We start from the raw sequence: 13,987 nt of genomic DNA, 5'->3' as shown, positions 1-13,987 counted from the left end.
CTTAGTCAGAGGAGGCCTCTTGGAGGAGATTTGCCTTCAATAAGGCTTTGAAGGGTGGAAAGAGAGTAATACGAAATACATATTTTTCTAACTGTACACCACTGAGGAAGAAGCAGTGAGAAATATACTGACGATTTACCGCTTATGTTTCCTTACAGCATTCTTCGGCGCTCAGTTGAATTCCTTTATCCACGTGATCATGTATTCTTATTACGCACTAGCTGCCCTGGGACCACAGATTCAGAAGTATCTGTGGTGGAAGCGTTACTTGACCATGTTGCAGCTGGTGAGTTGAACATCTTCCTAAGAATACGTAGAAAAATGTCATTTCCAGGTCTGCCTCCTGGTCCATCCAGACCTGGATTCCATTTCTATCAGTGGCCATAGATGCTTAAAGGCATAGGATGAGACTGTAAGCCCTCTGTGGGCAGGGAATGTGTTTATTGTTCTGTTGTACTCTCCCAAGCGCTTAGTTCAGTGTTCAGCACAGAGTAAGTGCTCGATCAATACGACTGATTGAATGAAAGAATGGTCCCTTCTTGGGAAGTCCTACTAATGTTTAGGGTTACTCCATTTAGCATTCTTAATTTTCCCAATTCATCTCTAATGATCCCTCCGATCACCTTTTATAGACGGCTCATCCGTGAACGTCTCCGTTTCTCTTGAGCGGGCTGGTATTTTTGATCTGCACAACTTCCGTGTTGACATCCTGCTTGGAGGAAAAAGTAGTTCCTTTCCTTGTTTGAAAGGCTTCTAAATTTTCCATTCTTCCCCCCAGAAAGAACCCTAGTCAATGGGCTAAACTACTATTTAATTATACACAGTTGCTTTGCTTTGTAGAAATGATCTGCCCATTTCCTTTATTATTACTATCATTAGTTTTACGGTATAGTAATAATAATGATAATGGTACTTGTTAGGCATTTACTGGGTGCTTGTTCTAAGTGCTGGAGTAGATACAAGCTAACCAGGTTGAACACGCTCCCTGTCCCACGTGCGGCTCACAGTCTTACTCCCCATTTTACAGATGAGGTAACTGAGGCACAGAGAAGTTAGATGACTTGCCCAAGGTCACACAGCAGACAGGTGGCAGAGCAAGTATTAGAACGCAGTCCTCCTGACTCCCAGGCCCGGGCTCTCTCCACCAGACCATGCTGCTTATATCCCGAGGAGGGAGATCATATCTTATTTTTACCTTCGTTATTCCCCACTGCTCAATACAATGCTGGGCTGGCGGCACTAAATGTCACTTAATTCATTTTCTGCAAGTCTCTGTGCTCTGATTTTTGTCTCTTCAATACAAAGAGATTTCTAGGCTGCATTTTATTCCTGAGATAGTCTCGTATCTTTTCTCTTCACCGACTGCCCCTCTCTAATTCCTTCTATCCTTGACTGGGCAGACTGTTTAACAGCATGGAAGGAGACACTCAGAAACCTGGGGGAGAAGGTAATAGTGCAGAAGCAGTGTTGCCTAGTGGGTAGAGGAAGGGCCTGGAACTCAGAAGGACATGGGTTTTAATCCTCGCTCTATTTCTATACTCTGTGTCCCCGGACAAGTGTCCTAACTTCTCTGTGCCTCAGTTCCCTCTTCTGTAAAATGGGGATTAAGACCGTGAGTCCCATGTTCTTCGTTTTAATCATAGCATGTTTGTGTGATTTTTATCAGTGGAATCACAGTAGAGAAGATCAGCCTTCTCCCTCGGGAGTGGCCGAGCAGCAATGATGACAAACAGGAAATACAACCTCTTAGAAATGTGGGGTGTGAAACTGTTTGTCACTAATGGCTCTGGTGATGGAGCAGCTGCCTAGATTGTTTGGGAAATCAGTTTTCCTGGAATCAGCGTGGAGGTCCTGGTAGGTAAGGGAAGAAAAGGCAGAAAACTTCCACAAAAGAGGAAAGGACTGTGTGGGTTCTGGGGGCTTATTCTGCTGTCGGCCTGTGAATGTGTATTTCATTCAGTCGTGTTTATTGAGCGCTTACTGTGTACCGAGCACTGTACTAAGCGCTTGGGAGAGGACGGTACAACAATATACAGACAAATTCCCTGCCCACAGTGAGCTGAGAGTCTAGAGCGAGGGAGAGAGATACGAATAGAAATAAAAAAATGACAGATAGGGACATAAATGCTGTGAGGCTGGGATGGGGGGGGATGAACAAAGGGAGCAAATCAGGGCTACACAGAAGGGAGTGGGAGAAGAGGAAAGGGGGACTTAGTCACGGAAGGTCTCTTGGAGGAGATGTGACTTCAGTAGGCTTCTAGCTGTATTTGTGCTCCCTTCATTCATTCATTCATTCAGTGGTATTTATTGAGTGCTTACCTGGTGCAGAGCACTGAACTAAGCACTGGGGAGATTACAATACGGCAATAAACTGACACATTCCCTGCCCACGACGAGCACACCCTAGTCGTGTGGGATCCGAGAATATTGTGGCACTGAATGAAGAAATTCCAAGTGTAGATTTTTAGCCCGGGCCAGATTTCAAATCATTCAATGTTCGTCTTTTTCATTTTCATGATTTGTGTAGGAGAAAACACAGTTTTGGTAAATTGGAGGCAAAAGAGGGTAAGACAAAGGAAAGAAAATGGGAAGTGAAATCAGCTCATTATTGGGCAGTCAACGTGTCTGCTAATTCTGTTGTATCGTAGTCTCCCAAGCACTTAGTACCGTATAGTAAGTGCTCAGTAAATACTATTGATTGATAAATAGATTAAATGGGCCTGGATCCTATCTGCATGACAAGGTCCTGGGTTTTAGGTCTGGGATAGTCCCATCAGCCTTAAAAGTCAAAGGTTTTACAGTCGGTTTAAGGATCTCTCTAATTTAGGAGGGCGGACTTTTATAAGAAGATCGTACATTGGCACTCTTTATTCTCCTATTGAATATGCCCAGTATATTTTTACCGTTTCATTTTCAGAGAGAGAATTCTCTGAGTACAAAACGTCCTGTCTCGGTGGCATTATAACTTAATTATTGCTTTTTTCCCCTCTCAGTTCCTGCAGTATGCTGCTGCAGTTTTCGGGAAATAAGATCTTGAGCTGTATATGTTTATTGTCCAATAAAAGGATAGTGAAAGATCTTCATTTTATTTTGTGTCAGCTGTGGGTCATTGATTAGAAAAACCCGTAACTCTATATATCCCACGTCTATTTACCATCTCTGTCGAGTGACAGAGGTCCTGGGTCTCTGATTTCAGTAAAAATCAAAAGCAAATATCTTCTTAGACTCTGAAAACAATTTTCACTGTGCCGCTGATGCAGACTTTAATATGGTTAAAAATTCACATCGGAGCCAGTTTTTACAGGCTTTTTTTTTTCTAAATCCATCTGCAAATCTGGTGTTGATCAGTTGCCTGTCTTATTTCGTTCGAGTCACGCTCTTATTTTCTCTTTCAGGTTCAGTTCCACGTAACCATTGGACACACCGCCATGTCCCTCTATACTAATTGTCCCTTCCCAAGATGGATGCACTGGGCACTCATCGTCTATGCCATCAGCTTCATTTTCCTCTTCCTCAACTTCTACTATCAGACCTACAATCAGCCCAAAAGATCAGCAAAGACTGGGAAAACCGCAGTGAACGGCATTACCACTAATGGCGTAAGCAAGTCGGAGAGTCAGTCAGTGGTGGAGAATGGAAAAAAGAAGAAAAACGGCAAAGCAAAAGGAGAGTAACTCAATCCGGGCCTTAACTGTTGGTGGCAGTGAGGAAACTCCCATTTGGTAAAAAAAAAAAAAAAAAAAAAATCAGGGAAACAAATAAAGAAATATGGTTTTGGGGGGGGAGAAAAGACAAATATTTTCTCTGCAACAGTTAACCTGTAGATTAACTGAAGTATTACTTAGGCCACCCAGATGCTTTCACTTATTTATGAAAATCATTTTGAACAAGAAAACGTCCAATTAACTTTGGCTTTGTCTGGGTTAAATAATCGGTCGATGGTATTTATTGAGCGCTGGCTATGTGCAGGGAACTGTACGAAGCACTTAAGGCAGTTGTCCTATTATTTGGAAGATTAGCTCAGACCCAAGACTGTTCATACTGGAACAGTGGCGATTTTCAGAGAATTTTCACCAGTGCTCATTTGCGCATGTGAAATTCCTTTCAGAGGTGTTGTTTTGTGTGAGTGTGTGTGTGTGTGTGTCTGTGTGTGTGTGTTAATCTGACATTTTGGCTGGATTGTCATCCTCATGAACCACTCTTTATTCCGGCAAATTACCACTTATTTGTTCTGGCCAATTCACTTGCAACTTTCCGGTTGAAGCTGTGAAAACGGACCAGAGAGCTGTTCGTGTGCAGATCTACCTACCTGGTTGAGGTTTCCCTTAGCTAGACCGAACACTCCCCTTTCTCATTTAATTAGGAATGAACAATTTAGTGATCTCTCCAAACGCTTGGACAGCGGGCGTCGGCGAGGGTCCGAGAAGATTACAAGAGAATATCACGTTTTAGCAGTCTGGAGGTTTGTATAGCCAGTGGCGCAAATGATTGTTTGGTTAAAAACATCTTTATGAGGGGAAAAAGTAGCCTTGAATCCTTTTTTGGTCAGAAGTAGGTTATGAAAAATTACAATTGTCCAATCAGAACAGGAACCGTCTCTTGTCTTCACTAGTTACATCGTGAGATGGAGTTCCGTTTACAATAAAATTCCCTTGGTTGTATTACCTGCATCGTGAGCTACAGTTACGTTTATTTGCTATTTAACAGAGTAGGCTGATTTTTTTTTTTTTAATCAGGCTTGCCTTGTTTTGATTTAAGTCTCTGTTACGGATTTTATGTGGACATCTACCTACCTCTTCTATTGACAAGAACATTTAACATTAAATGATAATTTACAAAGCAAGGAAGCCTCCAATATAAAATGTCAATTTCTATGAATTAAAAATCAATCACCCACTTTGTTTTTATGAATAGTACCCATTACATGTATTTTTTTTTAAATGACCCTTTTCTCCCCTCAAAAGAAATTTAATTTGGGCATGTTTTTACTGTGACAAAGTAGAGAAATCGTATTTATTAATGTGATGTGAAGTCCAAGCCTCTTCTGGTGCAATATTGTGACTCCTCGGTGCTGGATTGCGTTAAACTCACAATACCTGCTGTAAGGTATTACTGTTATGACACTCCGTACACTTAATAAAGTTAAGGTGAGGGTAGTGAGAATGGTAAAACTAAGTTTGGCTCCTGCTAAGGCGGTGATAGTGTAGCCTAACGAGTGGGAAGCCAAAAATTCACAGGGGAAGAGAGTTTAAGCTCTAGCTGCTTTCTTATGTATATCGCTGGTTGCTAGAGAAATGATTCCATTTGGAGGTTTCGGGTCAGAGATGATTAATTAGTACCATCCAAGTGGAAATGCACCCCACTTGACACATTCAAGCATGAATAATATCCTAAAAACCCTATTCACTTATAAAAACTACATGAGGGATGTACTCTCCGTGACTGTGGCGGGTAAGCAGATTTCATCAGTGTTTCGTAAACAGTAAATTATTGTGTGTCAAAATGAGGCGTCTGGTTTTTTGGTGTTTTTTTTTCCCCACACAGCTCTTCAGCTGATGGGTTTGTAAGGAATTTGCTACCGGGGTTCATCAGGTTATAGCAATCTGTCTGTAGTTGTCCTTCCTAGTCTATGAGGATGCTAATGATAGTGCAATTTACCCAAGGAGGTGACTGAAAAGGCTGATGGGAGATTGACAGTCTTGATCGCACAAGGACACTGAAAGACTATCCCCTTATTTTGCGCTGATGACCGTATCAGGTTATATAGTCTCAAACGATTCACTTTATTTTGGTTTCGCTTCTTTGTTCTGTGACGACCATGGACCTGTAATCTCTGTAAACATTCTGTATCGGTTCCCTGCCCTTCATTCCTTGCCTTTTGAATTATGCACAATAAACACAGTATGTCCCTACTCTGCGGCAGTGGATATAAACATTTTTTTTGGGGGGGGCTAATCAGTTTACTGTAATGCAGATTGATTGGGAATGGTAATCCTTTTGTGGGACTGGTTTCAGATTTCTGACGGAAAGGTGAAGAAGAAGCCACAGCTGATTTTGTGGTCCAAAGCATGCCTTGTCTGGTTGCATATATTTCGCAACCCTGATTTTTTTAGTTTTTGGAAATAAGAGAGGCAGTGTTAAGGGTCCAATCACGCACAATTTATGTGGAATTGTCCTTACACTTGGCAGCGTCACTCTCAAATAAATGCTGCTTTTTGGTACCTCATTGGAGTTTAATGTGTAGGATAGGATGGCCACCTAATTGGAAACCTCCACGTTGGAAACCCCTGTGCTGCCAAGAAGCCTCTTGATGGGGCCTGAGCTGAAATTCTTCTTTTTCTGGCTGCATCTCTTATCCCAGACTAGGGACTGAGGAGTGTGGTTCCCCTCTAGACGGCGAGCTTCTCGTGGGCTGGGATCACGTCTACCAAGTCTATTGTATTTTACTCTCCCAAGCGCTCAGTATGATATTCTGCACCACACAGTTATCGCTCAAGAACACCCATTCATTGAGTGATCGATCGATCCATTGTCAACCCTAAGAGGGAAGGATACTCTCTCCTTGGTGAATTTTTGTGGAATTTCTTTAGGAAGCAATTATTCTGCTCAAAATGCTCACTTACAAATACCAGCATATGCCTCTTTTTTTTTTTTTTTTAAAAAAAAAAAGGTATTTGTTAACTGTAAGTAGAAAAACATTTTCCATTATTTAGCAATTCCTGAATGACTGAAGATATTTGTTTTACCAAGCATTCTTTCCTGGCTAAGTAGGTTACAACTCCTCTCTACTTTAGGAGATCAGGGAACATCTTCTGTGACATTCAGTACTCCTGTTTCGTGGCCAGAAGCCACACCTCTGCATCATCATCAAGAGTGGTATTTATTGAGCACTTTCTTTGTGCAAAGCACTGTCCTAAGCACTCAGAAGAGTACACTACAAGAGTTGGCTGGCACTTCCCCTTCCCAAAGGGAGCTTAAAGTCTAGGGTGGAGACAGGTGTTAGTAGAACTAATTTACAATATATAATTTATAGATACGTACATAAGTCTTTAGGTTATGTTTTGAGGAATTTCCCTGTCCTTGAATGGAAGGGCGATTTCTAGTTTGAATTTGACACATGTTCTTTCCCAAAGGATGTACTTAAAAACATCTCACCGCAAATCTGATTCGTTTCCTTTACCATAATGTCCCGCTTTAAAAGGGGGTTTGATGTTCCATTTTTTTTTAGTTAGCAGTATCAGCTGAATGCATTGAATTTTGGGGAGCAAAGTTTCCACCACCCAGCTTCAAAGTCCCTTTCACTACTCAGTTTGAATCGTCTCCTCTCCACCCGTTGGTTCATCTACAGTGAGTTGGGTAGTCTGACTGCTACATATCGCAAGACTTGTTTTCTATCCTCCCTTAGTAAATGAACTCTCCTACACTCCCTTTAACCAGCTCATCAGGTTTGCACACCTTTCAAACCAAGCAATTTAATTAAAGCTTAAATGGCATCGGGAGCCATGAAGAACCGAGAATGTGTCAGTGAACTGAGCCAAAATTTCTTCCTGCAGGTTTCTGGGAAACTGCTGTTAAAGGTCAATTTTAGTAAGAAGGTAATTTAGGGAGAGGCACTCCGCTAAACCCTAGAGGGTCAAATACAAGGTGATCAAATTCAGACCCAGGTCCTGCTCCACAAGGAGTTCACAGGCTAAGCCATTCTGTACTATAGGATGCCAATTTTTAGTGGTTTTTCTAAACTGATTTTTTTCTATTGGTATTTGTTAAGTGCTTTACTATGTGAAGAGCACTGTACTGAGCGCTTGGGAGAGTACACTACAACAGAGTTCGAAGACAGGCTCCCTGCCTTCAAGGAGCTGACAGCCTAGAGGGGGAGACAGTCATCAATATGAATAAACAATTTGCAATGCTTAATTTAAAGATATGTACATAAGTGCTCTTCTCTTTCCCAAGACAGATGGAAAGGAAACTGATTTCAATTGCAGCACGAGGGAATTGGGATACTTAAGGAAGTTTTTCGGACAGCACGAATTATTAGGCACTGGGATTCATTTCCAAAAGATCTGGTGGAAAATTTTCTGAGATTTTAAAGCAACATCTCCCTGGAGTGAGAGGAGTAGTGTGGATGATGGATCTAAGTCACTTTCAGCTATCAATCAATCAGTTGTATTTATTGAGCTCTTCCTACGTGCAGAGCACTGTACTAAGCGCTTGGGAGAGTACAATAGAACAGACACATCCCCTACCCATAATGAGCTTACGGTCTAGAGGGGGAGACAGGATTAATAGGAATAAATAAATAATTTATCATTTGTATTTAAAGATATGGACATAGGTGCTGCGTTTCTCGGGGAGACTCTGAACAAATATATTTCCTTCTCATTTTACAAACCACCAGAATTTCAGTTGATTTTCCCCATTCATTTTGCATCTCTGCATCAGACATATTCCCTACTCACAATGAGCTTAGGGTCTGGTCCTCGAGGGTGATTTAATAGCTGCACCTGGGTGCTAAGTAACAAGTCACATCCTATTTGAAGAGCTACACGAAAAAAGGAACCAAAACTTGGCACAGACTCCCCAGTAGGGCTTTTCTCAGCTTAGTCCCCCTCCCGAGTTATCAGAAACGCCACGCAGAGTCAATTTTAGATCATCCATAAATAGAATGTCCACTCCGTGGATTCTCTAGAGTAGATTTCTGTGCTTTCCACACCCAGGAGCCTTGCTTCTTCCTCACAATGACTCCCACAGTCTCCACTGAGCCAAAAGCTCCTCTCTCTCCATGACCCTTCCCCTTGCCCAAATCCTGCCAATCCTGTCTTCCTTGTTTTCTTTTATCTGCGCCACTCCTCTTCATTAATCTAGGTAGTCAAGCGTTAGCGACGAAGGCGGTGTAACTAGAGAGAAAAGGCACGCTTGGGTTCCCCGCGTCCCCTGAAAACTCATTCACGGAATGGTTCCTTCGGCCTGATCCTCGGGTACTAGCTCAGGGGTTGCGGCATCCTTCTGTCTGCTCCGAAAGGGTCTCAAGTTTCAGAGAAGCCTGCTACTCTGTCACTCGGTTCAATCGGAAAATCGTTTTGGCAATTTCCCCTAGGGAAAGGGGAAAACAATCCACTTAGAATTCCATACCGCTCCGTCAGCTGGGATGCCGACTTTTTTGTTTAAGCTGCCTTTCCCCTCCCTATGGAGGTGAGGTGTAACGTGAACCAGTCCGTCCAGAGAAACGATGACCTAAGCCCTTCGGGAATGAGAAGGGAGGCACCCTTCTGTCGGGATGAACCTCCGTGCCTTAGACCGAAACAGGTTCTCAGACTCTTCGGAGGAGCCTCTCTCCGGGAGTGAGACGGAGATTGAGGAAAACAGTTTCTAAGAGAGACAAACACAAAACTTACACGTAAATGGAATCGGGTGGCGAGGAACCATCTGTCGCTCTCCCGTTGGACCGCGCAGACAATTTTCGGATGTTGGCTCTCATCACAAAGGGAAAACAAAACTTCAGTGTTGCCTCAGAAAGTCGACAGCTGCTGCTTGTGCCCAACGGTGGCTAGGAGGATTGCTTAGAATAGTTTCTCTCGATTGTCAGCTTATTGTGGGCAGGGAACATTGTGGTTTTCCGCGCACAATAAGCTCTCGATAGAAAGCATTGCTCGCTTGATTGATTGGAGTTTTTGGAAAAGCTCTTCCTCTGGTTCTCTTATGGGACTGTTCATGGAAAAATGGCAGGAGTGGGGAATGGTGGGAGGAGGAGGGAATGAATGAGTGGAAACTCAGCTGAGAATAGGTGTTTATTACTATTATTATTTTCATATTTGTGAAGCAGTTACTATGTACCAAACGCCGTTCTAAGCACTCGGGTAGATACCAAGTCAATGGTTGGATACACAGTCCCTGTCCCGCACGGGGCTCACTGTGTAAGTAGGAGGGAGAACAGTCACTGAATCCCCATTTTACTCATGAGGAAACTGAGGAACAGATAAGTTAAGTGACTTGCCCCGGGTCATACAGCAAGCAGCTGGCAGAGTTGGGAGGTGATTACCCAAGTACTCAGATGTTGCAGAAATGGCGGCGTGGCAGTGGGTCAGGGGCGGGATGGGATAAAGTGGAGAGATGAGAGGTTAATCAGGGAAGGCCTCAGGGAAGAGATGTGATCTCAGAAGGGCTTTGAAGAGAGAGGGGAGAGCGGTGATCTACTGGATGTCGATCAGTCAGTCAATCGTATTTATTGAGCACTTACTGTGTGCAGAGCACTGAACTGAGTGCTTGGTTATTGCTATTGTTCTTGTCCGTCTCCCCCGATTAGACCGTGAGCCCGTCAAAGGGCCGGGACCGTCTCGATCTGTTACCGATTTGTACATTCCAAGCGCTTACTACAGTGCTCTGCACATAGTAAGTGCTCAATAAATACTAAATACGACTACTACTACAACAGTAGAACAGATACAATTCCCTCCCCACAGTGAGTTCACAGTCTAAAGGGTGAAGGGGGCATCAGGGCCTAGTGGACGGAGCGTGGCTTGGGAGGCGGAAGCAGCGCGGCTTAATAGAAAGGACGCAGGCTTGGGAGTCAGAAGTCATGGGTTCTACTCCCAGCTCCGCCACTTATCGGCTGTGTGACTTTGGGCAAGTCACTTAACTTCTCTGTGCCTCAGTCCTCTCATCTGTAGGCTCGGGTGGAAAGAACACGGGCTTGGGGGTCAGAGGTCATGGGTTTGATTTCCGGCTCTGCCATTTGTCAGCTGGTGACTGCGGGCAAGTCACTTTACTTCTCTAGGCCTCAGTTACCTCATCTGTAAAATGGGGATGAAGACTGTGAGCCTCACGTGGGACAACCTGATGACCCTGTATCTCTTTCAGCGCTTAGAACAGTGCTCTGCACGTAGTAAGCGCTTAACAAATACCAACATGATTATTATTATTATTAAAATGGGGATCAGGACTGTGAGGCCCACGTCGGACAACCTGATTAGCTTGTATCTACCCCAGCGGTAGAAGAGTGCTTGGCACATAGTGAGCGCTTAACAAATACCATCATAATGAATCCTGACTCCTCCACTCGTCTATTGCGTTACCTTGGGCAAGTCACTTCTCTTCTTTGTACCTGTTACCTCATCTGTAAAATGGAGGTCAAGACTATGAGTCCCATCTGGGACACGGACTGCGTCAACCTGATTAGCTTGTGTCCACCCCAGTGTTTAGGACAGTGCCTGGCACATAGTCATGTTTGGGAGCGTACAATACAGCAGAATTGGCAGACCCATTCACTTTCCACAATGAGCCTGCAGTCCGGAGAACGACAGTCTTCATGTCGTTGTTTTTAGTTTACTTTTTCCGCCGTCTCACTTGGGTGTGGATCACCACTTGCGGTACTTTTTAACGGCTCTAGAACCCACTGAAATTTTCTGAGAGCCCTGCGGCGATCGTGTGGATTTAGAGCTTTTAGAGCATGAATTACGATCAGAATAAAAGTCCAGCAAGACTTTTAGTATAACCGGATTAAATGATTCGCATCCCCTCCTCGACATTAGAAAATAATTTTCAATGACATGAGATGTAGTCAAGTAACAGGGGGTAGCTACGATAAAGCAAGATAATCAGCAGATTAAGAGCTCATAAATAGGCACTGAGACAATAATAGATTTTAATGACTCCAAAATCCAGAGAGGCCAGTCATTGATATCCCCGCCGGGATAAGGAATGCTAATATTAATTCCAAGCTGGTTCCCGGTGACGCATTCTCGGGGGTTCAAATGCAAGCCCACTGGTGATTTTTAAAGACTGAAAAACCACCAGTCCTATTCCTCCGATATCTGAGTTGTTAGGTATATTCTGAGTTTAATTTGCCTTTTCTGAGCATCATTTTCCTGAATGTGCAATCTGTACCGTTGATCTTATCTGAGTGTTGTTTAAATGCCAATTTTGAACTGATTTTGGCATTCACTGAATCAGGTGGTTCCGGTGTGTTGACTTCTTCGTGGTGATATTCAGCAACTTTGTCTGCTGTGTGACTTGGGGCAAATCACTTAACTTCTCTGTGCCTCAGTTATCTCATCTGTAAAATGGGGATTAAGATTGTGAGCCCATTGTGGGACAGGGGCTGTGTTCCACCCTATTAGCTTGTATGTACCCCAGAACTTAGTAATGTGCCTGGCACATAGTAAGCATTTAACCAATACCATAAAAATATGAACCCCCCCCCCCAAAAAAAATTTAGAAAATGTGTTGTCTTTCAGGATTTAGGGTGTTGTTAGGTCACTGCAACGATCTCTAGCTAATTCTATCCTATGGCACGTTAAAGGAGCTGCTTGTCCACTTTGAATCCAGCTCTGAATTGAACCAAAGTATCTATCCCAAGCACCTAGTACAGTGCTCTGCACACAGTAAGCGCTCAATAACACCCCACGAGTTGGTAAGCTCCAGTAGGATCGCAAGCTCCTTGGGGGCAGGGATTGTGTGTGTCTAACAAGTCCAGTGTACGAGTCTGTCGCATCTACCCCAGTGCTTTAGTACAGTACCTGGCACATTATAATCGCTTGACAAATACCATAAAAACAAATCTCACCTCTCCTACCCTTCCTCTCCTGGGCGCCCCTAAAAAGCGGTCTCTCCTTGTGGGGGCTGCAGGGGGCTGGGCAAGGGGTTTTGGAGGGGTTTGGAAGCCCACCTTGATCATTCCTGCCTGAGAAGCAGCCTGGCCTGGTGGACAGAGCACAGACCTGGGAGTCACAGGACCTGGGTTCTAATCCCGACTCTGTTGGGGGACCTTGGGAAAGTCACTTCGCTTCTCTGTCCCTCAGTTCCCTCACCTGCAAAATAGGGGTTCAATACCTGTTCTCCCTCTTCTTTAGACTGCGAGCCCCAATGGGACCTGATTATCTTGAATCTACCCCTGCTCTTTGTACAGTGCTTGATAAATAGTAAACACTTCATAAATACCCCAATTCCCCTCTTCCCTCTTTCTGGGAGAAACTCTTCCTGCTGGTTCAAAATCCCACCCAGGTAAACCTGAGGTATGTGGATAGCTTTATGCAAACTTGTCTGTTAGAGTGGAATTCCATGAAATCATCCACTATGGAATGGTGCTTTCTGGGTTTTTCCATGGATGGTGATATTTTTTACTAAACCCACTCTCCTTCAGGGGAATTACAATTCCCAGCCCTATTCTTTGCACTAAGGCACGAAAACAAACGGAGCAATTTTAGTTCCACTGCTCACGTCCAAAATCAAAACAAAATCAAAGGGAGAAAACAAACTTGATTTTTACAAAATCCCTTAGCTTTGGAAATGTATTTAGAGATGGTTCTGCCTTATACTCTTGTTTAAACAGACCTTAGGAAGCCAAACGGTGATGTGTTAAAGGACGTAAAAATAGTTGTCTATCTAGGATCCTAAACAGGCATTTTCAATTACCAAACGCAATTCTAGATTTCCAGGGATTTTTAAAATGGGAGTTTGTTGTATAAGCAACCTTTAAATATTGCTCTGACTACTGATAACTGTTGAGTTCCCACTTAGTACACAGTGTCTCTGTTGCTGTATCTGGTTTGCTTTTTTTAGTTTCTAAAGGAGGGGAAATTTCTTCTCAGCTTCTTGCCGAAAACAAGGGAAGTAGCACGGCCTCGTGAAAAGAATCGGGATCTGGGTTCTAATCCCGGCTCTGCCGCGTGCCTGCTGTGTGACCTCGGGCAAGTCGCTTCACTTCTCTGTGCCTCAGTTACCTCATCTGTAAAATGGAGATTAAATCTTCCAACCTCCTACTTAGAATGTGAGCCTCATACGGGACAGGGGCCGTGACCAACTTGATTATCTCGTATCTACCCCAGTGCTTAGTACAGTGCTCTGCCCACAGTAAGCACTCAATAACTACGATCGAATGAATGAATGAGTGCTTAGTTCAGTCTCTGTAATGTAGTAAGCGCATAACAAATATAATCATTGTTGATATTACCACCGTTTTCATTATTTATTATTACCGTTATGGGCCAAA

The 13,987-nt window shown here is 43.5% G+C and overlaps 1 protein-coding gene across 1 annotated transcript in view; it reads left to right on the top strand.

Moving 5' to 3' along the window:
* Positions 1 to 5,913, top strand: part of ELOVL4 (ELOVL fatty acid elongase 4) — a 38,253-nt gene extending 32,340 nt beyond the window's left edge. The window contains exons 5-6 of the mRNA XM_029047102.2: positions 159 to 286; positions 3,396 to 5,913. Coding sequence (XP_028902935.1) covers positions 159 to 286; positions 3,396 to 3,674 — 407 coding nt within the window. The 3' untranslated portion in view covers positions 3,675 to 5,913. The remainder of the gene's footprint in view (positions 1 to 158; positions 287 to 3,395) is intronic.
* Positions 5,914 to 13,987: the final 8,074 nt, after the last annotated feature.

The sequence above is a fragment of the Ornithorhynchus anatinus genome, chromosome 19, assembly GCF_004115215.2.
Source record: "Ornithorhynchus anatinus isolate Pmale09 chromosome 19, mOrnAna1.pri.v4, whole genome shotgun sequence".
Lineage (NCBI taxonomy): Eukaryota > Metazoa > Chordata > Mammalia > Monotremata > Ornithorhynchidae > Ornithorhynchus > Ornithorhynchus anatinus.
Note: the sequence above shows the minus strand (reverse complement) of the source record. Positions and strands in the feature narration are given on the sequence as shown.